The 27,457-nt window shown below is 38.9% G+C and overlaps 1 protein-coding gene and 1 long non-coding RNA gene across 7 annotated transcripts in view; both read left to right on the forward strand.

Annotated features, from left to right (window-relative positions):
• Positions 1 to 27,457, forward strand: part of LOC125960907 (uncharacterized) — an 840,695-nt gene that overhangs the window by 581,247 nt on the left and 231,991 nt on the right. The window lies entirely within an intron of this gene.
• Positions 1 to 27,457, forward strand: part of SRBD1 (S1 RNA binding domain 1) — a 231,045-nt gene that overhangs the window by 2,730 nt on the left and 200,858 nt on the right. For all 6 annotated transcript variants that reach the window (XM_033419145.2, XM_033419146.2, XM_033419147.2 and 3 more), the window contains exons 2-7: positions 2,455 to 2,534; positions 3,325 to 3,502; positions 9,802 to 10,188; positions 19,087 to 19,253; positions 22,174 to 22,291; positions 24,642 to 24,780. In XM_033419145.2, coding sequence (XP_033275036.1) covers positions 2,455 to 2,534; positions 3,325 to 3,502; positions 9,802 to 10,188; positions 19,087 to 19,253; positions 22,174 to 22,291; positions 24,642 to 24,780 — 1,069 coding nt within the window. The remainder of the gene's footprint in view (positions 1 to 2,454; positions 2,535 to 3,324; positions 3,503 to 9,801; positions 10,189 to 19,086; positions 19,254 to 22,173; positions 22,292 to 24,641; positions 24,781 to 27,457) is intronic.

Below are 27,457 nucleotides of genomic sequence, written 5' to 3' on the forward strand. Positions count from 1 at the left end.
GGAAATATTTGTTTTAGGAAAGTCTTCTCCAGTGGTTAATTACAATTTTATGAGCTTCCCAAGGATTTGTCTACCCCTATTTATAACACATTTCTGTTCAAGCTGAAGTGTGGAGTTAGAATTGGTGCATGGTGGTCTGTGTGGGAAAGTTCTGAATTCAGGTGTAATGTAGAAGGGGGTGATGGGAGTGGATGATCTGGTTGGGCTGTTTGTCGAGGAGCTTAGCACCTTCAGCTTTTTATTCTTGGGCTGGTCAGATTCTCCAAAGAATCTTCCCATGCTCCTCCCTGGAGGGTAGGAGGCTTTTTTAGGAGCATAGTGGGGGAAGGGGGCCGGGAATCTCAGTTTAACATTCAGCCTGTATGGTTCCCATGTCCACAACTGTACTTCATGTCCTCTAGTCTAGAGACTTATTTTACCCTCTCCAGAGAATAAACCTCCAGACTTTTTCCTGGGGCAGTTGTTAATAGCACGAAGTGGAGTAGGGCATCTAGAGATATTCCTTTGCTTCAGACAGCTTACACCCAGCCCTGACTCCCTTTACCCTTAGTTCCAAGGTATCAGATACCATGTCCTGTGATTTTTTTTTTTTTTTTGAGGATACTGCAGAGTAAATTGGTTTGGTTCTGAAATGCTCCCACTGCTGACTTGGGGTTTTAATTTTTATATAGTAAAATTTGCTAATCTTTTTGGCTTTTGGAATTTCGAGTCATGCCTAGGAAAACCTTAATTCTCCCACCTCCACTCAGAATTATCAAAACAGTCTTCTTTGCCTTTTGTAGTACTGTACTTTTATTTGGTACATTTAAATCATTAGTCAGTGTGGAATATATTTTAGTTCATGGTGTGGCAGCAAGAATTAAACACTTCTTTTCCTCCAGAGGGATAGCTGTTTGTCTTAATACCACTTATTCAATAATTCATTTCTGGACTTCCCTGGTGGCACAGTGGTTCAGAATCAACTGCCAACGCAGGGGACACCGGTTTGATCCCTGGTCCGGGAAGATCCCACATGCCCTGGAGCAACTAAGCCTGTGCACCACAACCACTGAGCCTGCGCTCTAGAGCCCGCAAGCCACAACTACTGAAGCCTGTGCGCCTAGAGCCTGTGCTCTGCAACAAGAGAAGCCATTGCGATGAGAAACATGCGCACCACGACAAGAAGACCCCGCGCCACAACAAGAAGCCCGTGCACCGCAACGAAGAGTAGCCCCCACTCGCCGCAACTAGAGAAAGCCTGCGCGCAGCAACAGAGACCCAGCGCAACCAAAAATAAATGAATAAATAAAATTGATTGAAATGCCACTCCATCATACACTGACTTACTCTTTCTGTTTTTGTTTTATTGTGGTAAAATACGTACAACACAGAAATCACAAATTATCCATTCCTTTATGATCAGTATCTAGGAGCACTTATTTGAGGAATGATGACCTTGATAAACATAAAATTCAGAAAAGGCGGTGAAGGAAAAGATGGAAGAATATCCTGTCTACTTCTTTTGTTGTCCTGGTTCCCTCTGGGCACTCTCCTGTCCAATAGTTCTGTACCCACTGGACTGAGTTGAGCTATAGCTGCCAGGGAGACGTGTTCCCTTTTGTGACAACCACTTTGGTATTTCTGTGAGGTGTTTGTTCCTTCTCCAAGTGGAAGTTAGAACGGAGGCATTGTAACATATGACAGGTTTAGGAACTTGTTTAAAGGTTTACAAGCATGTCAGAGTCTAATGTAGTTTTTATGGTTTGACATACAGTCTTTAGGTAATAAAATTTATCAGCTGAAGTAAATTTGTTTACTTCCTGTATTGTATGATGTCTCTGGTTATTTGAGTCCTTTTTTTGTTGTTTTTTTTAGAGCTGGGCCTTTGAATTTGGGAAATGTTTTCTAGTGGCATTTGTGATTAATTATTTTACTTAAAAATTGTGAGCTTTTATTATAAGGGACTAGATTATCTTGTTTTAGGAATAGCCTGGCTGCTTATTCAGTCAGTCAGCATTGCTTATTTGACTGCCAACTTTGTAGATGGGCCTCTACTTATACTGTAGAAGATAAAGAAGAAGGAAGGTATTTCTTGTCTTTGAGATAGAGTTTAATAAAGGACTTTATAATTTGCTGTCTGATAAATTATCAAATAATACTTGCAGTATATGCAAGCATATAATTCTAAAAAATGAAGAATTCTCACCCTACAGGAACTTATATGTTTCCAGAGATGGCCCATACTCATCAGGCTTTTGAAACCATGGGAAGGCTGTTAGCTGCCCTTATAATTGGCAGCCACATAGGAGGGGAAACAAGTGTTTAGGCTTGTGAATGACTCTCATTTTCCCGCGTGACATTTTCTAGCAGCAGAGGTATTGGAGTGTTAGTTTTGAATGGCACATCATTTTGTAGAGAAAATAAGTGATCAGTGATTTAAATCACACTGATTTCATGTTGTATTTCTTCTTTTAGATGTCATCATTGCCAAGAAGAGCAAAAGTAAAGGTCCAGACTGTGGTATCCAAAGATGAATTCTCTTCCCACTCTGAGTTGTAAGCATACTGGTTTCATATGGGGTGGGAGAATGATGTGTATTTTAAGGCGATGCATTCTGCCATTTACTAACTTCTGAAGTCATTTGTGTTGAAGAAGGCTGTGTCTTTTTCATTCATTTATGTAACAAATATTTATTGAACTCATGCTGTGTCCCAGGCTGTGTTTAGGTGTTGGTGATAAACTATTGAACAAGGAGAAAGTGACCAACTAAATATAAAATATATACACTAGAATATAAGGTCCATGAGGGCAGTGGAGTTTGTTATATTCCTTTAGAGCACAGTTTCTCAACTTCAGCACTATTGACCAGATAATTCTTTGGTACAGGGACTGTTCTTTACATTGTAGGATGTTTAGTAGCATCCCTGGTCTCTACCCATTAGTTGCCAATAGCATCCCCTCCCCCACCTCAGTTGGGACAATCAAAAATGTCTTTAGACACTGTTTAAAAATGGAAAACCTCACTATGACTATGGTGTGACATGACCCACTTATTACTTAAGGTAATACATGATTTCTTATGTTTTGAGTGTACAGGTGTGTGTATTGGTTAGGTGAGAGGAGAACGGAGGGAGACCTGTGATTTATAATGTATTGGAGGGTGTTTCTGGTCAACTCTCTTGCTTTAGTTCTTAGCAATATCTCTTCATATTCTGTGTTCACATCACTCCATTTTATATTAAACGCCTTCTACCTTATTCTTTTTTCAAAAAACATATATCTCTTTTTCACCTTTAACATTTGGCTTCATTTTTTCTGGAAATTTTTCTATTGTTTTACTTTTAGATCATCTGCCTCTGAAGATGACAAGGAGGATAGTGCCTGGGAGCCCCAAAAGAAGGTCCCCAGAAGCCGTAAGCTGCCTGTTTCCAAGGAATCCAAACTGAAGAGGGCGCCACGGGTGAAGAAGAACACCCTACAGACCAAAGATGGCTCAGAAGGTGTGGCTGTTAAGGAAGAGCTGGTAGGTGCTTTAGCTGGATAGAAGGAACACTGCTGTGCCTTCCTAATTAGTGATGCTACTTTCTCCTTACATGGATTAGGACAAAGCAGGTAAATGGCAAAAACTGCAGGGCAATGGTGCCTTCTGCCAGGGGCCTTAATAGTATTTACCATCAGATCCACCGTGTTGGAGCAGAAGGAATATTTATCAACTGGCACATATGTATATCGTGCTGTAAGCAAACACTGTGGCTACACCAATCTGGATTAAAAAAACCAACAACAATAAATTATAGGCTCTGTTGCAGTACCGAAAGGATTATGCATTTCCAAAATCATTCACTGTGGTATTCCTTTAAATAACAGCTTCCCTAGTTCATTTAAAAGAATACTCTTTCAATATGCAGTGGATGCGTGACTTCCCAGGGACTCATTTATCGTGTATAGAGGGGACATTACATCGTACCTTGCTGTACCCTTGGATAGGACATTTGAATCGATCTTTTCTCCTATCAGCCAGCACCTCTGTTTCTTCATCTTTGCATGCAAGCTTTTCACTGAACACACTTTTAGTGGGTGGGTGGGTAGGCTTTATCTATAGCTGAGAAAGTATTGACTTGTTGGCAGAATTTGGAGGTTTTTTGTTGAGCATGGCATAGCTGCACTTAAAAGTAGCTTGACTGCCTAATTAGGAAATATCTCTTAGTTCCGGGGTTCTTTGTATTGGGGTCACAAACCCTTTGAGAATTTGATTATAGTTATGAACCTTCTCTTCAGTAAAATGTACACATAAGTTTTAAAGTATGGTTCAAGAGCATACAGGTTAAGAACCCTTGTCATGGTGACTTCTTGATCCTTCCCATGGTGCTTGGTATATGTATATTTCTTTTAAAGGGAAAAAGGGAATTCACATAGAAAGTCTCTCACTTAAGTGATATTCCACAAGTTTTTTGGCTCAATCAAAGCACATAGAGCATGTTAGACTATTTCATTTCATTGGTTTGGCATCTTGTTCTTGTGTAACCACCACCAAACAAAGTAATTGAAAACCCTAATTAGGTGGAGCTAGAATTGGTTTTGGGTGGAGGTAGAATTGGTAGCCTCTTAATAATTTAAAAATCTATGGTTAGCAAACATTGTAGACAAAATCCATCATTACTCAGTCTCTTCCTCTCCATGTTGCTGTAATTTGCCAGTCCATTGGCCATTCCTCTTCATTCTTTGAAGACTTTAGCTCCTGCTTTGTATCTTCCTCTCTGCATCTTCTTTCACTCTTCTCAGTGATACCCTCCTCCACTTGGATGAGCCTTCTAATACCCTGTGTTCCTGGTTCTTTAACCTCCCCACCTCCAGTGCCTTTTTCTTCTTCTCTGCCTTCACCACACCTCTCGTGAGCTCAACCTGAATCTTGTCATGACCAGAAACTGTGCTACCGCTGACATTTCTTTCCCTCCTATCTCACTTTTGTACCATCAGCTCATCATTTCCTGTTTTTCCAGCTTACTTGCTCAGGTGCCCTTACTGCTATAATTTTGCAAATTTGTCACAACTTCTCATCAGTAGTTCTCAGCCTAGGGAACTTGAAAAAAAAAAAAAAAAACCAATGCCCAGGCCCCTTTTCCAAACCAATTAAATCTGGAAAGAATTTTGGAGGTAGGCCTTGGCACCAGTGGTATTATTTTCTTAAAGCTCCTCATGTGATTTTTATGTACAGCCAGAGTTGAGATCCATTACCTAATTCTTTGACTCTAGGGCTCTGTCACTGTCCATCAGCCCTTTTCTTTTCCTACCTAATCTAGCCTAGATTACATAATCACTTTTTATTGAATAGTCTCACCATTTTGCCCTTCTTTTATTCGATCCTACATGGCTGATTAAACCCCAGCACTGGGTGAGCCATAGCCTCTCCTGCCTGCACTGAGCAGCTAACCATTGCAGGAAACAGTCTCACCAGTGGCCTAATTTGTTTTACTTTAGATTCATAATCTCAGACCTCAAAATTGCATCAGAAATATCTGGTAACCTCATTATTTTTCTTCAGCAGGTTTGTTTTTCCACCTTTTTCTCTTTTCTTAAACTTCCTGAATTCCTTTCTCTTCTCTCACTCAGCTGATGACATTGCCTTTTATTTATTTGAGAATATATGAAGTTTCCAGTTTTCTCACGACCAAGCTATCTATATTTGTGTTCACCTTCTGTCCTATTGCCATGGAGGAAATGTCATTCCTCCTACCAAGGATTGGTTCGCCGCTTGGGCTTAAGATCTCATCCACTCTTGTGCAAGGTCTCTGTTCCCTCTGTCATCTCCTTTCTTTTCTCTTGTCAACTTTTCTTCCTCAATTGCTACAAAGTATAAAATGCTGTTTTACATCTAACTTTTAAGAAGCCTTCCCTTGACTCCATATCCCTTTCCAGCTATCTTTCAAGCTCACACAGTACAATACAAGGTCAAGGCCAAGGCCTGCTGACTGATTCAACTGGTAAAGATATTTACAGTGAGCCACTTTTTTGATCTAGACAGTTTACGACTTTCAGAGATAGCAAAAAGAATGGTCAGATTCTTCCTGGAGTTCTGGGTTTAGTTATAGGCTACATAATTACCATTTGAAATGTTAAGAGTGATTAAAAAACCCATGAAGGCAAAAGATAATGAACTGTGATTTTTCAGTGTGTCAAAGATTCAGGTTAAATATAAGGAGGAAAAATATTTTCATAGCTTATTAAACTTGAGTATGTCACTGAGGAAGGCTGTAGAATCTTAGAAGCTTTAAAAATGGAGAGTTATTTCCATATTTTTGTTTGTTTGTTTATTTTATTTTTGGCTGCATTGAGTCTTCGTTGCTGCACACAGGCTTTCTCTAGTTGCAGCGAGTTGAGGCTACTCTTTGTTGTGGTGCACGGGCTTCTCTTGCTGCGGAGCACGGGCTCTCGGCGCGTGAGCTTCAGTAGTTTAGGCTCACGGGCTCTAGGGTGCAGGTTCAGTTGTTGTGGCGCATGGGCTTAGTTGCTCTGCGGTATGTGGGCTCTTCCCAGACCAGGGCTCGAACCTGTGTCCCCTGCATTGGCCGGCGGATTCTTAACCACTGCACCACCAGGGAAGCCCTTTCCATATGTTTTTGATCTGTGTTTTGATCTAAACATGTTTGGATTCACTTTTCTCAAAATTTTTGGTCTTTGGAATCCTTTACACTTTTAGAACGTACTGAGGACCCCAAGGAACTTTTGCTGAGTTGGGTTATATCTGTAAATATTTACCATATTAGAAATTAAAAATGAGAAAATATTCATCAATTAAAAAAATAATAATCCTATTACATGTTAATGCAAATAACATGTTTTAATGAAAAATAGGTATATATTTCCCCAAACAACAAAAAAATTAATGATAAGAATGACGTTGTTTTACATTTTTGCAAATGTCTTTAATGTCTGATTTACTAGAAGATATTTGAAATAAAAAAGAAATCCCAGCCTCCACACAGATGTGTACTTGGAAAAGGGAATGGTGTTTTAATAGCCTTTTCAGATAATTGTAGATATTATTTTATACTATACCAAAACTCAGTAAGTGGTAGTTTAAAAGGTTTCATTGTGGAATCTGTAACCATACTATATTCTATTACATTAAAATCCATTGGTCTGTGTTGTTTGAATGGCTCTTTTACCTATGCATGATTTTGTAACGTTATATGTTGGTCATTTGGAAAATACTGGTTCACTAATTGATTTACTGTGAGACAACCACTGCACGTCAGTATGCATTGGCCTGCAGCAGAAGTGCTTTATGTGTACATTTGTGCTTTATGTACATTTCAGTACAGACTGTGAAAAAGATGTGCTTTCAAGGATTGAAATTTTAAAAATTAATAACTTTTACTGCTTCATTCTTAAGTGAAGCTGACCTTGTTTTATTGCAAGTGTGTGACAGTGAAGGGAACAGTGATTTCTAGTACAGCTTGGTGCCACTGCCTTGTTTTTTTGCTGCCATTGCTCTTGCACCATCAGTGAAATGTCAAACAGTGCCTTGGCATTATTATGAAAATAGTTGTGACCTTGCAGACCCCCTGAAAGGGTCTCAGGGGTCTATGAACAACACTGAGAAACCCTAGGTATATTTTGCCTGAAGACTCCAGAGAAGATACCTTTAAGTGTCTAATTTTTGACTGCTGGCTTTTCTTTTTTTCCCTCTTACTTTAAACCCCCCACCTTTAGTCATTTTACTTTTTCTTTATTTCTTCATCTACTTCCTTTTCCCTCTCCTGGGAGGTAGTCTGGGTGTGGTAGTCATGGTAATGATGGTGGTAACAGCAGATATTTGATTGCTTACCATTAGCCCGGTGACATGTTCAGCACTGCATTTGCATGATATCACTTAATCTTCACAACAATCCCTTGAGGCAGGTGCTTTAATTATCCTGATTTTATAGACCAGAAAGCCAAGGGGAGAGATGTTAAGTGACTTGCTCATGGATCACAGATAGTAAGTAATGGAACTGGGTTTCTAAGTCAAGAACATGATTTTGTCAGCATTTCAGGAACCAATATATCTCTCGTGGGTGTTTTTACATTAGCCATGCTCATAAGAGTGGTGTATAAAACCAGAGTGCTGGTTTAATAATTAATAGTTTGATATAACCGTCGCAAGGAGTTAAATTCTTATGACTAGCACTGTCTCTCGTTGGAGGCTGAAGTAAGTAGGGAATTAAATAATAGTCAGAAATTTACTTGATGAGCATGGGCTCCGAATAGGAGAATTAGATAAATATTCATTTGGGTTTATTGAATGCCTTCTGTGGTCGAGGTACTGTGCTTGTCACAATGAGAACTGAATGTTTTAACTGCATGAGTCTAAGGTAATCTGATGTATCCATCTCACAGGAGGGCTGTCTTAACCATTGGGAGCAAATTACTCAGAATCTGTTTGCTAACCTTTCCTCTTCTTTGTATGTTACTTAGAATGCTGATTGTATTTGCTTTCTACAGTTCTCCTTTTTCTGTTCCTCTAGGGCTGACAACTCTCTGTATGATTGACACATTCTTTAGCTATGTCAATTAATTTGATCAGGTTATTATCAACTCTTATGGACTTGAGGAGGCATTCTATTTTTATACCTCTGTTCTTATCTATTATGTTCCAATTAAAAATGTAATACTTGGAGGGCTATTTAATGTATTATATATCATTTCCAGGTTAGGTGGTGGTGGGTGGGCATTAGGATGGAGGAGGTGTGCTCTTTATTATAGTTCCCAGTGTTTTCAGTAGTCAGTAATTATGGAAAATTATCTGATAGGAGAGAAAATTCAATATTGACTGAAATTTAGTTTGGGAGCAGTTCTTTTGTTTGAGTTTGTGCCATCTACATCACTTAGGTAACTAAAAACAGGCTAGCTTGTGAAATTGTGAACTCTGTGGGGCAGGGTCTGTATCTTATTTACTACTCTAGTCTCAAAATGAGTGCCAGATGTCATTGCTTCACACCTGAGTTGTCACCTGGGGGGAGGGGTGGGTGGTGCAGAGAGTAGCCCTTGGACACCTGCATGTACTGCTCTGCAGCCTCTTACTAAGGAAAAATGCCTGGTACTACCCTGCTGTCCTGCCATGTTTTGTGTTCTCTTTCTGCGTAAATTGGTGGCAGGTGTAGCATGTTGAGTTTTATGAACCTGTGAGTGTTACTCTTCTCCCTCTAAAGTGTTGACTTTTGCAAGTTTTAAATCTTGTTTTTTCTGCCAGGTGTACACCTATTCTCCACTTATTTAAAAAAATTAAACCTTCACCTGCAGTTGTGAAAATAATACAGAGAGATATCATGTACCCTTTATCACATTGACCCCTATGGTCACGTCTTGTAAAACTATAGTTAAATATCACGCTAGGATATTGACATTGATAAATCCACTGATCTTATTTAGATTTCTCCAGTTTTATTTGTATTCATTTATATGTGTGTATGTGTATGTGTATATTTAGTTCTGTGCAATTTTACAATATGTGTAGGTCTGTGTGTCCACCACGCAGGACAGTCCTATCACAAGGATCCCTAGTATTGCCCTTTTATTGTCATACCTACCTCCCTCCCAACCTCCACCCCCATCTCTGACCCCCAATAACCACTAATTTTTTCAGGAATATTGTATAAATGCAATCATATAGTATGTAACTTTTTAAGATTGGTGTTTTCCCTCCACTCAACATAATTTCCTTGAGATTCTTCCAAATTATTGTGTATGTCTACAATTTGTGCCTTTGCATTGCTGAATAATATTCCAGAGCCATTGGTTTTTATCATCTAATTCTTGTGTGATCTCTTTGTGATTTGATAGGATAGCTCTGTGCCTATTGCTGATGTTGATTTGGAAGACAGAAAAAATAAATTGGAGACTGTGCAAACTCTGAAAACAGCAAAGATGAAACGGAAAAATTCAGCTCAGTCACCTTCAGCTCGGAGGACCAAAAAGCTGAAAGCTGATGAAGAAACCAACAAAGCCAGCAGCTTAGAGAGCGGGAATAACAGCACAGAGACACCGTCCACAAGCGCCACGTGGGAAGGTGGGTGCAAGAAGGAGGAGAGTGAAGACGACTTCACATGCAGTCAGTCCCCTCTGAAGAAAGTGAAGACGGAAATGTGTCCTCAGGGGCAGCCTGTCAGGTTTCCAGCAAATGCCAACAATATTAAGGAGGAGGTGGAAATGAACTGGGACATAGTACAGGTATGTGCAGCCTCTTTCTGTCACTTCAATTTGTTTGATTCCTTTTTGACTGGGATGGGGCTAGGGAAGGGCTGGGAGTTTTCAGTTCTCTTTTCACTTTTGCCAGTGGTCTCTGGAGGCTTTGCCCACTGGTTCCTTTCCTGGGTATGCGGTTTGGTATTATTGCTTATTGTCATCAGTTCTTTAGCTAAAAGCTGTGACCTCAGGCAAGGTAGATCTCCGCCTTGGTGTTCTAGTGAACATGTCCTATACAGACAGATTGCATCAACAGATTGGGCCCTCCTAAGTTCCTTGTTAAGTTTTTGCTTTGCACTTGGACTATATTGCCTATAAAAGCAGTGCAAGTTATTGTCATTGACCATTAGTACATCTGTTAACTCTTAGTGTAATGTTGTAATAGATGACGAACAAGGCCTAGTAATTTCTTAAAGGAAAATTTTATCCAAATTCTAACTTGAGCTGCCATAATTATATTTCTTAATACAGGAGAAATTGGATTTCTCCCAGTTTCTTTGGCTGGCTTTGGGGATGGTAGAGAAGACCTGAAGAGTGACTCTTAAACAGTGATTCTCAACCTTTTGTCTGTCCCAACACTCTGGGAATGGTTCAAACTTAATCATAGCAGTGCCCCTCTGTGTAAATGGGGATAACCTCCCTCCTTATTGTCTGTCCCATGGTGATTTGATGTGTACTCCTTCCTCTGTTGTGAATTACTGCTCTAGAGCTTAGTGTCTCTGCTGGGTAATACTGCTTCTCAGTCTCGGATTGTCTGTGTGTTACCTTTTTTTCAGAGGAACTTCTTTTTATCCATGCTGCCTTTTCTATTACCTATTAGTTGAACATCACCAGTAATTTTTAATTATGATTTTTCTTCTCTCTGACTTATTAAGGAATAGAATGTTGACTCATAGCTTTCTTCTCCTTCTTGTTCCTGAACAGTTCAGAGTTTCCTGGAGAAACAGTATAATTAGGCTCCTTTCTATGCCTTCTTTTTCTTTTTTCATTTAGGCCTACAAAGAATTGTTTTAAAAGGTTGGTTCATGGCAGCCTGAATCAGATTCACCCTGAAGCCTTTCTTAACAGGCAGACTCCTTGGTTCCAGTCCAGACCTACAGGGGCAGGTGGATGTGTCCCACTTCCCTTCTCTTCTCCTTTACTTTTAAGCTTACCTCTGACATAGATCTACCTTTAGTAGCTGACCCTGAGCAGGAGGGAGGGAGGGAGGAAGCTTTCAAAGCCCAGGAAATCGCTTGAACTGTGGAAATAAATTTTACAAAAGGAAGTCAAGGGCTACTTATTTTATGAAACTTTGCTTCACACCCCTATCTCCTAATCTGTGTAACAGAGAAAGAGATGAAAATGACGCTACCTTTGCCAGCTGTCTCTTGGTTACAAGTAATAGAAACCTGCTTCTAATGAGCTTAAGCAGAAAAGAGTTTATTACCAAGGACCAGGGTCCTTTCAGAGATGCAAGGGACAAAGTGTGATCGAGTCTCCTAAAGGCCTTGAACCAAAAATTGGAAAACTGAGGACTCGAGGAAGTCATTTTCTCAGTTTTCTCTCTTTCAGAGGTTTCATGATCACCCAGTTTTGCCCCTTCTCTGTTTGTCTGAGTTGTTATTTCCTCTCAACAGACCAGATTTCCCCGCTTCTTCATTGAAGGTGGAAGATGACAGCTCCACAATTCATTTACCATTAGTTTTAGCTTGTGAAGAGGGAGAAGTGTACAGAGAGAACAGGTTCTCAACTGCCAGAGGGTGAGTCGCAGAAGAAGAGCAGCCAGGAGTAAAAGCTTCATTTGTAAATCGGTAGCAGCAGTGTCCATGGTTGTGTTGTTTGAATATCAAATGGAAGCAAGTTTTCAGGTCCTAGAACTATTTTTATGGCCTTTGGCCATATTATTTGGGTAATATGGGTGTGCTTGTCTTTCTGTTCAATTCCAAGCATTTTTTCTCCTCCTCCTTACTGAAAGTGATTTTGACAGCTCAAACAAGCCTATACTCAGAATGTGGCACTCCTTGCTTGTGAGTTGGGAGAAGCGGGTGCCTCAGCTGCCGCCCTCGCTGAGCACCCTGAGGACAACTAGTACGCTCAGCATTTTCTAGATCGGTTTAGGGAAATTGCCTGGGGAACTTTAGGTGTGATTTACATGTTTGGGTTTTTAAAAAATTTACCCAGATTCAGTCATCCTTGTCTAACCTTGAGTTACTTTTACAGACAAGTCTTTTAGTGTATGTGGACTTCCTGTCCTATACTTTTTATTCTCTATAAGCAGGAGAGAGAATCATTCTATCTTAGCACTGCATTCCTGCTTCCAAACATGTTTTACAATAGTGGCAGGTGTTAGGGGGAAAGGGGCTGAGAAGAGCGAGGGTCAGCAATGCCAAGTCAGACAATCAGGAAGGCTTTGAACATTTGAGTGAGGACCAGAGTCAGTGAAATGCCTGTGGTATGCATTTTATCTGTCACAAAATGAAATGTATGTCCAAGTTCTTTGGGGAAGTCCTAACAAGTTCCTAGTTAGTAAGAAATAGTCAATGGAAATTAAGTGTATAGGAATTATTATTACTAATTGAACATGAGGGAAATGTCATTTATATTTCCTTCATTTTGTGAGCTGTTCCCCATGGACCCTACCCACCATGACACTTCGATCCTCTAAATGTTTTTTCTCTTCAAGGTGTGTTTCTCATTTCTGAAAAGTCCACAGCTTTTTCAGGAATATCACTGTCTTGTTTGGGGAGGGAAAACTACATTGTCAATACTTAATTTATTTGTAGACTTTACGTATAAACACACTTTGTGTCTATTTCCTAATCAGGTTTGGCGATCACCAGACTCCTTGAGAAACAACCTACTTCAGCCCTTCCCCCAAGCCACACATGTGTGGTTGCCATTAGAAACTAGTTTTTGTTAAAGTATATTTTATCATTACACAAATATATTGTGAGTACCATAACCTTTGTAAGAATTTTAAGAGGTGACTAGCTACAAGCAGTTTTTGAGAAAATTAAATGCTCCCAAGTGGTGACTGTTGTTATGTAATGTCTTTATTTTGAGGGGGGTGGGCGTGGAGTAGCCATATAGCATATCTTAGTAATGTTTGCTAAATTAGGGAAGAAAAGCAAGCAAAAACCCCTTTATTAGCCATTTTCCCCATTCTTGCAAGAAGATGATGTGGGATTATATAGGTGAAGAAGAGCATGGGATGAAAGTATAGGGGAAGGAAGAGGGACAGGAAGGAGGCAGGTGTCTCTGAGTTGGCTTTCTCGTTGCACTTCTACACCTAAGCATGCACCATCCGTTAGGTCAACCTGTGTGTTCCAGGAGGGATTAAGGAAAAGAAATTGTATTGGCCCTTTTTATTTTTATAATTTAGCTCGTGGTATTTATTATGGGCTTAAAAAAAACTTTCTGAAATATATGTATACATATATGCATATATATATAAAAAATTGTACTTAAATATGCAACTCATGAATGTTCAAAATTGTAACCAAAGGGCTTCCCTGGTGGCGCAGTCGTTGAGAGTCCGCCTGCCAATGCAGGGGACATGGGTTCGTGCACGGGTCCGGGAGGATCCCACATGCTGCGGAGCGGCTAGGCCCGTGAGCCATGGCCACTGAGCCTGCGCGTCCGGAGCCTGTGCTCTGCAATGGGAAAGGCCACAGCAGTGAGAGGCCTGCGTACCACACACACAAAAATAAATAAATAAATAAAAATTGTAACCATTGTAACAAGCTTTCAGATCAAGAAACAGAACATTACCAGCCCCCTACAATCCCTTCATACACTTTTTCAATCCTCCATCCCCTTGCCTAAAACCACTCTTCTGACTTCTAACAGCATAGTTTTTCCTTTTGCAGTCTTTAAGGAAGCTTATGTGTGTGGTAAAATAAGTGGTATAATAAAATGAATAGGTAAGGGAAAAGAGAACAGCAGTAATCAAAACTGTTTTAGAAGGGAGGTGTCCAGTTGCTGGTTTGATTTTAAATAAAAAATTATCTGTCAATCTGCTCATTTGAGTGTCATTTAATTTAGATGCTAGTTCTTTTAAAATGCTGCCTGTATGATTAAGGCAATAGTTTAGCTGTTGATACCCAGCAGTTTCCTTTTTTAACTGAGGAAATGGGAATATAGATTTTGAAGGAGGAAATTCTCATGCCACTTGCGGAGAAGGCCATTTTGTTGGAGGTTTTAGACAGTAGAGGACAGTATGAAGGCACCGTGTCTCATCGCAGTTGGATTCAGGAGGAAAAGTAAGGCGATTTGATTAATTTGTATTGATACTTGTGGCTGAAGAAAATCATCTTGCTTTGCACACAAATTTCTGAAAAGGAAATATAGCTTGTGGGACTTTGGGCTATTTACTTAACTTCTTTGGGTCTCAGTTTTTGTATCTGTAAAATGAGTTAATATTGAATATGTAAAAGTGTGTAGAGCATAATAAGCCCTATACAGGTATTAGCTTAAAACAACAACAGTCACAAAAAGTGTCTGTCTATTTAAGTCTTAGAGGTGAAAAAAATATCGAGACTGCCTTCCTTTTTACTTTACCCTCATTCCTATTCACCAGTTAACTATAAAAATTATTAAAGTAATAAGTGTAATAGTTGAAATAAGTAGTAGTTTAAAAGTGAAAATTTTAGTCGTTCCCTGCCCATCCCTAAAGTTTGATCTCTACTTTTAACGCTTAGCTGTTTCTTTGGCGTTTGCCTCATCTGTCTAAAACACAGATGCTGGGCCCCACCCTAGAGGTTCTGATTCAGTTGATCTGGGGTGGGGCTCAAGAAGTTACAGTTCTAACAAGTTTCCTGATTATGCTTATGCTGCTGGTTTGGGAATCACATGTTGTGAACCACTACTCTAGTCCCCAAATCTCATTGACTCATAAAATGTCAAGGGAGTTTACAGGGTGGGGGGTTGACTCAACAGCTGAAATCAAGTAATGAGCAGATCAGTCATTGAGTGGCTTGATATTAAGTATAGGATAAAGTTCAAACTTTTTTTAGAATTCACCATCTAGCTCCATCCCTTTTTCCATTTCTCACTCATCTCAATACACCTTGTACATTTTAGCATTACTGAACATAGGAATTTTTTTAAATGTGCAGTGGTTCCTCATCAGTGGCTTTTGATATGCTCTTCTCTCTTCCTAGAATTCCTGCCCTCATTTGGCTGCCTGAGATACCTTCATTCCCTTGTTACTTTTCAATTTCTGCAGAGGTAGATGTTTCTTCCTCCCACGTGCTCTCAAAGAGCCTGTATATGCTTCTGTCAGAGTACAGATCACACTGTATTTTAACTGTCTACTTGAGTGTCTTTCTTCTTTCTAGCTTATAAGCTTCTTGGCAAGAGGGACTTGGCTTTTTACATTTTATTACTGGCTTAGTATGGTTATTGGCATATAATATGAGCTAAAATAAATGTTTGACTAAATTAAGACAGAAGAAATTGGATGATTTGGAGGCCCCAAAGTTGTGACTGCTTGTATGTAGTTTTATTATCCTTAATTTCAAGAAGCAAATTTTCATAAGCAGCAGTATACACTCTCAACACATATGATGCTTCTGGATTTGTCAGGACCTGGTACACTTCAGATGTGGGTCTGGAGTCTTAGCTGTCTTGGGCCCCTTTTAGTTAACAGTCACTGAACTAGTTTAGGATAGTGGGAGCCCATGGGTTCTAACAATCACTCAGTTCCAAAATAATGAGCATTTTTGTCATTTTCGTGTCTTATGTCCATCTTTCAGAATCTGGCCTTTCAAGGGCCAGCTGAAATGCTGCCCCTGCAGCAAGCCTTCCTTGATTACACCAGGGAGATGGTTCTCTTCTCTGAAGATGTTATACCACTTATTCCCTGGTGTATTCTGTTTTATTTGTACTTATTTATATTAATGTTTTATCTTCCGTTCTAGATCGTTTATTCCGTGAGGACAGTGAAATTTGGCAGCAAGCTTGGGAAAGGATTTTAAAACTATGCTACAATGGTTGGACTTTTACTAGTAGTTGGGAAAGAGTCATTGAAGCTTATGTTCAAAAGAAGAAAAAGAGGAAAAAAATAAGGGACTTATTATAAATGTGTCTTAGAAGTATAATCAGTAGTAATGCAGAAAGGTTGGGTGGAATGCATAGAGAAAAAAAAATGCTCTGTGGTTTAGATAACAGAAGATAATAGAAAGGGAGCTTGAGGGGAAAGAACAGACATTTTAGAAGTTCAGTTTGCTTCCTTGGTGACAGATTAGAAGAGCGAGATAGAGAACACACAGTGAAACTGAGGACATTGATTAGAATGCTTTTGGTTGCAATAAGAGAAAACCTATCTTGAACTAGCTTAAGCAATAAAGGAGATTTACTGATTTAGGTAACAGGAAAGTTACCTAAGTGCACTGCAATAGTCTCTCCACAATTCTCTTTGCACTGCCATCCAACTTCAAGATTCTACTTGTATAAACCATATTTCTCCCGAGGAAGAAATTGTACCAGGGTCCAGAGTTCTAAGCCAGATCTTGAGCTTCCTGCTGACTGGACTCATCTCTCTGTCCAAACTCTGGCTGTTGTAATTCTAAAACAACTGGTTACTGAACAAAATGCTGTAGAGGTGGAGTTGAGGTCAAGTGTTCTTCAGCCACAAAGCTGCTACATAATGGGGAGGTATTGTTGGGGGAGATAACCACAGTATCCCCAAAGGTTTCTGTGGTAGGAGATAATGTTAACTGGAATAGGAAACAGGAAGAGGTACAGGATGAGAGAGAAAATACTAATGAACATGACTTTGTAGGGGTCAGGGATGATATCAAGCAAGAGGAGCATTTCTGCATGATGGCGCAGCCTCATGAAGGCCTCTGAAGAGGGAAGCAACTGAGCTTGTTCTAGGAAGTGAACATTGTTCTAGGAGCAGCCCATTGGGGCTGGCTTCTAATGAGGGGAAGACTGGATAAGATGAGGTTGGAGAGGGAGGCCCATGTTTTTTGGGTCATGGTAAGGACTTTGGATTCTAAATGCTATGGGAAATCATTGAAAGGTTTTGACTAGTCAGGTGACATGATCCAATATAGATTTTGGAAAGATAATTCTTGTTGTTTTATGGAAATTGACATAGATGAGATTGCTATGGATGCTAGAAGAATAGTAAAAGGCAGTTGCAGTAATCCTGGCTTGAACTAGACTGGGCTATAGGGCAGAAATGAAGAGCAGTAATAGACTAAAGAAATATTTTGCCACTAGAGTTGATTGATTCTTATGATAGAGTAGATTTAAGAGTTAAAGGAGTCAAAAGAGTTGAAGACTCTTAGTTTTCAGGCCTGAACTGGTAATTTGAATGGACATAATAAGGGGAAAACTGGAAGAGGAAGAAGTTTGAGAGGGAGATCACTTTTGCGAATGCAAAGTTTGAGATACCTAATAGGATTTCAAGAGGTAGGTCAGGTAGCTGGCTAAATGAGTCCAGAGCTCATGCAGAAGAGAGGTAGGGCTGGAGACGTAAAGCTGGCATTCTGAGAATGGGTGCTAAGATGTAGGCCTTCGGATATACAGTGCACAGAGGAATGAGGGTATCCTTAATAGTCTCTGGAGCTCAGCCATTTATTTCATCTGTAGTTTTGAAATTCAGTGTATTTTATATATTGACTTGATTTTGTTAAGCAGTTGACCATGTTAATGCTTTAATAATTTTTGAATTTTTTCTTACATTTTTGGCATATCTTGAGCATCAAGATTGAAATAATAATAAAGCTTATGCCTCTCATGCTTTACTTTAAAAAAATCGGCATGGGGCCTTCCATGGTGGCGCAGTGGTTGAGAGTCCGCCTGCCGATGCAGGGGACACTGGTTCGTGCCCCAGCCCGGGAAGATCCCACATGCCGCAGAGTGGCTGGGCCCGTGAGCCATGGCCGCTGAGCCTGCGCGTCCGGAGCCTGTGCTCCGCAACGGGAGAGGCCACAACAGTGAGAGGCCCACGTACCGAGAAAAAAAAAAAAAAAAAATCGGCTTAGGTTTTGAGAACAGTTACTGAACAGTTACTGGAATTGCATTTTATTCTTTCTTTTCTCCAGGCTGACTTCTCTAAACTTTTCTGCTTACATGTACATTTTTGCTGAAACCTGTAGACTTGTTTTTTAAAAAATAATTATTTTGAATATGTAGTATATGGGAATGATACAAGATTCCAAAGATATAGAAAGATCTTCCTGCCCTAGTTCTAAGCTAACCAGTTACCTTTCCCCAAAATAAGCCATGTTCCAAGTTCTTGTAATTCATTCCATATCCGTTCATATAAGAGTAAGTTGAGTGGTATTCTGCTCCACGGGCATATCATAATTTATCAATTCCCCATTGTAGACTATTTTTTGCTGACTTCTACCATACTGGAAAAAATTCTTCAAAAAATATCACTGTAAATAATGTCATTTTCCAGAGGTATGAATATATCAGAACAAATTTCCAGAAGTGTAACTGGTGGGTCATAGAGTTTATGCATTGTAAATTTTGATAGATATTGCCAAACTGTTCTTCTTCCAGAGGTTTACCATTGTACTTTCTCACTAGCAATAGTTGAAAGTGCCTTTTCCCATCACTTATGCCAGCACAGTGAGTTACCATCTCCTTCTTTGGTGCCAATCTGAGAGATGAAAAATGCATATCTCATTTGAGCCCTGTAGAGTTTGGGCAATACAGAGTGGTTTCGATTGGATTTTATAGAATGAGTGAAATGACTATTCTGTGATTGTCAGTATATATATATATTTCATACAATTTCCTTTTCTTCTTTTTTTAAAACCACAGCAGTTTGTTTCTAAGTGGCTGGAGAACATTATTTAATTGCTGTATTCTAAACCATATGTTATAATACAAATGTTTAATTTTCAGAGTTTTAAATCATTAAATATTAATTTACAGGTTTTATCTGAGAGAACTGATATTGAACTTTGGGTTTGTGCCAACGTTATTCGTCTCTTTAATGATGATAACACAATTCCCTTCATTATACGTTATCGAAAAGAGCTTATTAATAACCTTGATGCTGATTCCTTGAGAGAAGTTCAACAAACTCTAGAGGAGCTACGGTAAGAAACCTGGGAAGGGATGAGCTTTGTGTAAGGGGAAAGAGGATGTGTGAGCCAATGAGGCGAAACAGTGAGGAAGTGAGTGATAGTATATTTTGACAGTTCCAATATTTTGTTTTCTTGATTTATTGTAATCTGGATATAGTCCCCTTCTGACAGAGGAAGCCAGCTCCATTTTACTTATTTAGGGGTGTGCAGAGTCCCTCTGCTGGTGTGTTCATGCATAGCTTGGGCATGTATCTGCAAAAGGTGGTTTGCATTATTAAGAGTCTGTGCCTATGAGTTTGAATGTCATCTTCTCTCATAGAAATGATTTTGCATAATGGAAAAATTAGAACTACCAGCAGGTAACTCAGAAAAATACATTTTAGTCTAAGTCTTCAATAGCTTACATAAAACTGTCCTCTTAATACTGTGAAGTCCCTAAATGGAGAGTTCTTTGGCTATATAGAGTCTGGTAGGAAATATGTATATTTCCTTTTTCTATTCTTTTATAGGGCATGGTAATTTAATGTTAGTGGATTGTGAGTTTTGTATGGTTATAGAATGGAAAGCACTCTTTAAAAAATTATTCCTCTGGATTTATTGTAATAACTCAGAAATAAGCATATAAAGGCTATAAAACTAACTGTATTCAGTAGAGTTTATTAAAACAGTCTTTACCATTCATTTATTTTTTGCATGTCTCCTACATGCCAAGTGCTGTGTTGTTGCTATGTGTGTTCTTCAACAAGGATATGATTTATATTGGATATAATCTTACCATGAAGCCATTTTAAAAGCACTAAGGGTTATTTTTAGAACGAGCCTAATAAGCCTCTGTGATTTTGGAGGAACTTGCCTCTCACTAACATTTTTACCCCTTTTGTTGAATTTCTTTTAGTGCCAGGAAGATTTAAATGCTAATATGTGGAAAGTTATATTTCATCAAGAGGCAAAATCAATTAGCCAACCCAGAAAAATAAATGACTAGTTATTCAAGTGGTTTCAGATTCAGATCACCCAGGGCCAGGCTAGTATAATCAAGCACAAAGGGACGCAAACTGGAGATCACAAGTCCTGTCTAAGAGGGGCAGCTGCTACTCATCTCCATCAGATTATAACATGTGGGGTTCTCTACCCAGATTGCTGTATCTTCCTATTTTTGAAAAACTGATAATCTGAATTTTTATGTAAAAAAATTTTGAGGTCAAACAAAATCATCTACAGGCCACATCTAGAAGTCCAGCAATTTGCAAATTCGGAAATAAGCTTTCTGTTTGGTTGAAGGCAAAGTAATGAAGAAAATCTTAAGGGTTTGGGATCTGAAATTGGGGAAAGTGTCACAAACAATCAAGAATAGTTTACTTAAAAAAATTAAAGGTATTCTACCAGTTTTTGATTGGGTGGGGGACAAATAGGAGCTTTATGTCAAGATTAACATTATTATTTTCTTTTTCTCTAAAAACACACTTTAGCTGCAACAGAGTTCATTCTCTGGGTATCTATTAATAGAGGAATACATTAAATATTAGTAGAGGACTATTTCTCCAAGTAAGTGGTGGCATTGACTAGGACTTAGAAGATCTTTTTATATCGTACAGAGATTTCTTTTTGGTAATGAGGTATGGTCTCTACTTTTCTTGAGCTCAGCTTTTTCTATAACTAGAGCATTGGTTTTTACCCTATTAATTGCTACTCATAAATGAGTAGTGAAACTAATTTGGTAGGTCATTACCACTTTAACAAAAATGAAATAGAGAATAGAAAATATGAGTGCAGTTTCTGTGGTAAAGGTAAATATTATTTCATGAAACTATCATGTTTATTAACTGTTTATTAAATATGAAATTATATATGTGTATATACTGGGTTGCAAGGTAAAAATATTTCTTACTGAGGGTCACTTAAAAAAGTGAATCAAAAAATGATTATGGGGCTTCCCTGATGGTGCAGTGGTTGAGAGTCCGCCTGCCGATGCAGGGGACGCGGGTTCGTGCCCCGGTCTGGGAGGATCCCACATGCCGCGGAGCGGCTAGGGCCGTGAGCCATGGCCGCTGAGCCTGCGCGGCCGGAGCCTGTGCTCCGCAACGGGAGAGGCCACAACAGTGAGGGGCCCGCGTACCGCAAAAAAAAAAAAGATTATGATTATGGATAGTAAGAAACGTCTGAATTTTCTCTAAAGACGCCTTTCCTCTCCCTCATATGCAAGCCAGTAGGTCATTGGCCTTTTGTCGAAATGACCCTGGTAGGCTTCAGCCTCTGAAAACAGTCTTGGGCTACCAGGAATGTAGAAGACACAGAGGTGTGATCTAAGGACTGCATATTCTTCCTCATTAACTTATAATCTTCTGCCTTTCTTTTTTTTCATAAGTAGATTTAGTTTTCTTTTCCATCAGTCATTTTTAGTAATTTATATTATCATCTCTCTAACTTTTGCCCATCATTTTAGCAATACCATTATTAGGCAGAAATTATAAATCGTAACAGGTAATGAAATAGGATGAAAGGCTGTAATACATTCTAAAGTATCAAGGTTTTGAAAATCAAGGAGAAACTGAAATACTGTTTCAGCTTGAAGGAGACTGTAGACACCTAGCAATTACATAAAACCCATTCTTAGCTGAATTCACTATCAAGGACATATATAGGAACAATTGGTGAAACTTAAATGAGATCTGAGGGTTAGAATATATCAGTATTATATCAATGTTAATATCAATTTTAATTACCTGCTTTTGATGGTTATAGGAGAAGATTCTTGTTTATAGAAAATACATACTAAAGTACTTGGGGATGATGGTAACTTATTCTCAAATGGTTCAGAGCGGGGGAAAAGTTCTTTTTACCTTACTTACAACTTTTCTGTAAGTTTGATATAGCTTCAAAAAGAAAGTTTTAACATATAGGTCTTGTATATTATAAAAGTTTCTATTTTCAGGGCTGTTGCAAAGAAGACTTATAACACAATCCAAAAAATTAAGAAGGAGGGGAAGATGTCTGAGTGCTTGTTAAAAGCCTTGCTGAACTGTAAAACTTTTGAAGAACTAGAGCACGTGGTAAGGAATCCTTTTTATCTTTTAATGTAATACTTACCTCAGTATATTATGATTTGGGTCTTATAGTTAAAGAGCTTGAAATAAAAAGCTAAAGTCATCAGCCACCATCATTATTTAATTCAATAAAATATTCTTTATTCAGTAAATATCTATTAAGCACTTTTTTGTGATAGGCACTTGGGTTTATTGGGTTGGCCAAAAGGCTCGATCGTTTTTTCCCATAATATGGCTCTAGTAGCACTTAGTTGTCTTTAACTTCATTCAAAACAATTTTGTTAGATTGTATGTGACAGCTGTCATATCAGCGTGCATTTAAAAAAAGGACTTATCAAAACTGGTGAATTTTTGTGTAGCCATTTTAATATTAAAGATGAAGGAAAAAAGCAACATTTTCAGCATATTATGCTTTATTATTTCAAGAAAGGTAAAAATGCAACTGAAATGCAAAAAGAGATTTGTGGAAAAAAAGATTTGTGCAGCACATGGAGAAGGTGCTCTAACTGATCAAACGTGTCAAAAGTGGTTTGCGAAGTTTCGAGCTAGAAAGTTCTCACTGAACAATGCTCCACAGTAGGGTAGACCAGTTGAAGTTGATAGCGATCAAATCGAGGCATTCATTGAGAACAGCCAACATTATACCACGCGAGAGATAGCCGACATACTCAAAATATCCAAATCAAGCGTTGAAAATCATTTGCACCACCTTCGTTATGTTAATTGCTTTGATGTTTCGGTTCCACATAAGTTAAGCGAAAGAAACCTTCTTGACCACACTTCCACATGCGATTCTCTACTTAAACGTAATGAAAACATTCTGTTTTTAAAACAAATTGTGACGGGCAATGAAAAGTGGATACTGTCCAACAATGTGGAACGGAAGAGATTGTGGGGCAAGTGAAATGAACCACCACCAACCACACCAAAGGCTTGTCTTCATCCAAAGAAGGTGATGTATATATGGTGGGATTGGAAGAGAGTCCTCTATTATGAGCTCCTTCTGGAAAATCAAATGATTAATTCCAACAAGTAATGCTCCCAATTAGACCAACTGAAAGCAGCACTCGACGAAAAGCGTCTGGAATTAGTCAACAGAAAATGCATAATCTTTCATCAGGACAATGCAAGACCGCATGTTTCTTTGATGACCAGGCAAAAACTGTTACAGTTTGGCTGGGAAGTTCTGATTCATCCGCCATATTCCCCAGACATTGCACCTTCGGATTTCCATTTATTTCGGTCTTCACAAAATTCTCTTAATGGAAAAAATTTCAATTCCCTGGAAGACTGTGAAAGGCACCTGGAACTGTTCTTTGCTCAAAAAGATAAAAAGTTTTGGGAAGATGGAATTATGAAGTTGCCTGAAAAATGGCAGAAGGTAGTGGAACAAAAGGGTGAATACGTTGTTTAATAAAGTTCTTGGTGAAAATGAAAAATGTCTTTTATTTTTACTTAAAAACCAAAGGCACTTTTTGGCCAACCCAATACAAAGATGACTAATACATAGTCCTTGTCTTCAAGGAATTCCCAGTTGAGTGGGGAAAAAGGAGAGTAGGTAACAGAAGCGTAAGCTTAAGGGAGAGTGTGCTGAGCTGGAGGCATAGATGTGAGTGTCTGCAGCATGTAATTGGTATTTGGAACCATGAAAATGGAAGATTTCACTCAAGGAGAGATCATGGGGTAAGCAGGTCAGGATAGACATTGAGGAACACTAACTTTTGAAGCATGGGTGGAGGAAGGGAGAGCCTAAGAAGGAGACATGGAAAGAATAGTCAGAGAAGTATGAAGAGAATCAGGAGATGATGATACCCATAAAAGATTAAGGAAGAGAGTCATAGAAGGAGGTAATGATCAATGGTTAAGTAATTAAATATAGCAGGGAGTTTTGGCAAGATAAGGACTGAAAAATGTATATTTGGTAATTAGAGGATCATTGTGGATCTTTGTGATACCACTTTCAGCAAGGTGTGTGGAAAGAGAAGCCAGGGGGCAGTGGGTTGAGGAGTGAATGTGGACTAAGAAGTAGAAGCATTGTGTGAGGACATCTTTTAGAGGAGCTTGCTTGAGTTGAGGACTTGCAGTCCTGGCAGTCCAAGCACTGAGTTTGTGTGATGAGTGAATCCAAGCAGATAGCTAACTGTAAGCATGTAGAAAAGTATAAAGAGTCTGATAAGAAACAACTGTTTTCGTACAACTTGTATTCTCTGTTAGCATTAATCTTTGAAGGAAGAGGAAAGGGTTGAGAAGAGGATGTCTTTAGCATTCTCACATGTCCTCTAATTTTGTGTCCTAATTTTAACTTTTGCTTTTTAAAACTGAATAATTTGGTATGTTTTCTGACTTTTTTTCCTAGTCAGCACCATATAAAACTGGGAGCAAGGGCACCAAAGCCCAGAGAGCAAAGCAGCTGGGATTAGAAGGAGCAGCCAGGACACTGCTTGAGAATCCAGGGGACCTCAATCTGCTCTCTTACATTAGGCCCAATGTTAAAGGTACCAGCTTTACTTAATAAAGAGGTCGCTCCTGTTTCTTTCTTTTTTTAATTTGAAAACCTAGGTTAAAAAAATTGTTTCATTAAGTAATGATGATACAAAAGAATATTACAGCATATAAAGAGTAAATAATTCTAATAAAACAAATCCCAGTATACCTCCTGCTTAGCCATTCAGATTTCCTCTTTTAATGAAGTGCCTGTTCTACTCTTTTGCTCATTTTTCTATTGTGGTGTTTCACTTTTTCTTATTAATTTATAAGTATTTTTTAGATATTCTTGCTCAGTTACATGTGCTACAAATCTTTTCTCCCAGCTTGTAACTTCTCTTTTCACTTTCTTTTATTTATTTATTTGCGGTACGCGGGCCTCTCACTGTTGTGGCCTCTCCCGTTGCGGAGCACAGGCTCCGGACGCGCAGGCTCAGTGGCCATGGCTCACGGGCCCAGCCGCTCCGCGGCATGTGGGATCTTCCCAGACCGGGGCATGAACCCGTGTCTCCTGCATCGGCAGGCGGACTCTCAACTGCTGCCCCACGAGGGAAGCCCTCTTTTCACTTTCTTTATGCTGTCTTTTGGTAAATAGAAGGTCTTAGTTTTATCATAGTTAATTTATTAATCTTTTCAATTTTGTTAATCTTTTCTTTTTAGATAACTGCTTCTTTTTCTTTTTAAAGAATTTCCTTTATATCCAAGGTTATAAAGATCCTCCTGTATTGTCTTTTAAATTTTTTATTCTATTTCTAAAAACTTATTTAATTATAAAAATCATATCTACTTTTTGAAAAGAACTTCAACAATTCGGACAGACATGGATTGTAAAGTGAAGTCCTACTTCCACACTTCTACTCTCCATGAATAAAGTGTTTGTCTTTTTCTTAAGTGAATCTTACTTTCACTTTGTGTGTGTGCGTGCACAGGAGAGAATGAGAGAGGAAGGGGGTAAGGGAGAGATATTTCTAAGAAGAACCCAAGGAAAGTGTCAACTGACACGTGTCAACGTATATTGGTTTTATTGTCAAAATGAGCCTTGGAGTGAGAGCTTTTTGAGTAAGAGTGGCTTTTTCCAGGGAGTGGAAAGGATTGAATGGGAGATTGATGCTAGGATTGAATGGGGAGATTGATGCTCTGGTGATTACTACTCTCATTCTAGTTCCTTTTAGCCTTCCTTCCTTTAAGCTGGGAGAGTGTCTGTAGGGGGCAGTCTCTGACAACAAAATCTACAGGATGTATGTACTAAACTGTAGAGAATAAGCATACCAAAATCTATGTTTATTTTATATAATCTGGCAAATGTGAATTTGCAATTAAAAAAATTATGTGTCTGTGAAAATATGAATATCTGCTCATACACAAATACACACATCCTAATATCTATATTGAAAAGGGCAATAATGAAAAGAAAAAGCAATGGTAAATATTTGAATTTAGAGATGGGTTGAAATGAGTAAAATTCAAGTTTGTTCTACTTTTTTCGTTATATTTTCAAATGTTTGCAACTTTAATATTTTAATATTAACTGAGACCATATAGCCATGCGTTAAGATTAGCCACAGTGGGGGCTTCCCTGGTGGCGCAGTGGTTGAGAGTCCGCCTGCTGATGCAGGGGACACGGGTTCGTGCCCCGGTCTGGGAAGATCCCACATGCCGCGGAGCGGCTGGGCCCGTGAGCCATGGCCACTGAGCCTGCGCGTCCGGAGCCTGTGCTCCGCAACGGGAGAGGCCACAACAGTGAGAGGCCCGCGTACTGCAAAAAAAAAAAAAAAAAAAAGATTAGCCACAGTGGGAACTATCTGTGCCCAGTGATGGTATATTTTCTTATCAATAGAATCAAACGTTGGAGCTTTCAGAATGTTACATGCATAATGATTTATGGTCAGTTTTTATTTTTCTCTTCTGGTCTATTTTCTTTCCTTCCACTCTTCACCTCCTCTGGTACAAAGTTTTCCTTAGTTCACACACATACTGAGTTCCTACTAAGTAGGTTTGATAACATAAGGTTTACAAATTGTTTTCCCCTGAATGATGTGGGCTTTACAAAAGCCCATTGTTACAATTGCAAAATCTATAATTTCCTCTTTCTAGTCTCTCTCATTAATTGGTCTCATTGTAGGTTCCATCTTTACTACTGACTTCTCACCCTGGTATTCTCATTAAACTTCGGGTAATGATGCTGTGAGGTACTTTTGGACTCCAGGAATGAATGCATAGTGAGTGGTTTTCTAGGATAAAGACTGATCTAGTGAGAAAGCTAACACAAGAGCAGACACTTACTGACTCCTGACTATGCGCCACAGCTGTTGTAAGTCTTTACATATACAGTCTAACACCTCTCAAAGGTAATTTGTTCCTGAAAATTCCCTCATAGGGAAACTCTCTTAAAATGTAAACAGGATTCCTATTAATTTCAGTGGCCAAATTTCTTTCTTTAAATTTCTTTGGAATAAATGCAGTTACATCATTAGTTAAGATCAGTTATCAGTTATCATAATACAACCCAACAAGGCATTTTCTCTTTATTAATTACTCTGTAAGTTTGTTCTCCTGTCCTCTTTGTCTTCTGTACTTGTTACTCACTAAAACCATACCCTCAGAAAAACATACTTATGATACTTAGTGCTTGTGTAATTCAAGTTTTAATGGAAGAAAAAAAAGAAGCTTTAATGAAAATAGAGCAAT

This window comes from Orcinus orca, chromosome 13 (genome assembly GCF_937001465.1).
Source record: "Orcinus orca chromosome 13, mOrcOrc1.1, whole genome shotgun sequence".
NCBI lineage: Eukaryota > Metazoa > Chordata > Mammalia > Artiodactyla > Delphinidae > Orcinus > Orcinus orca.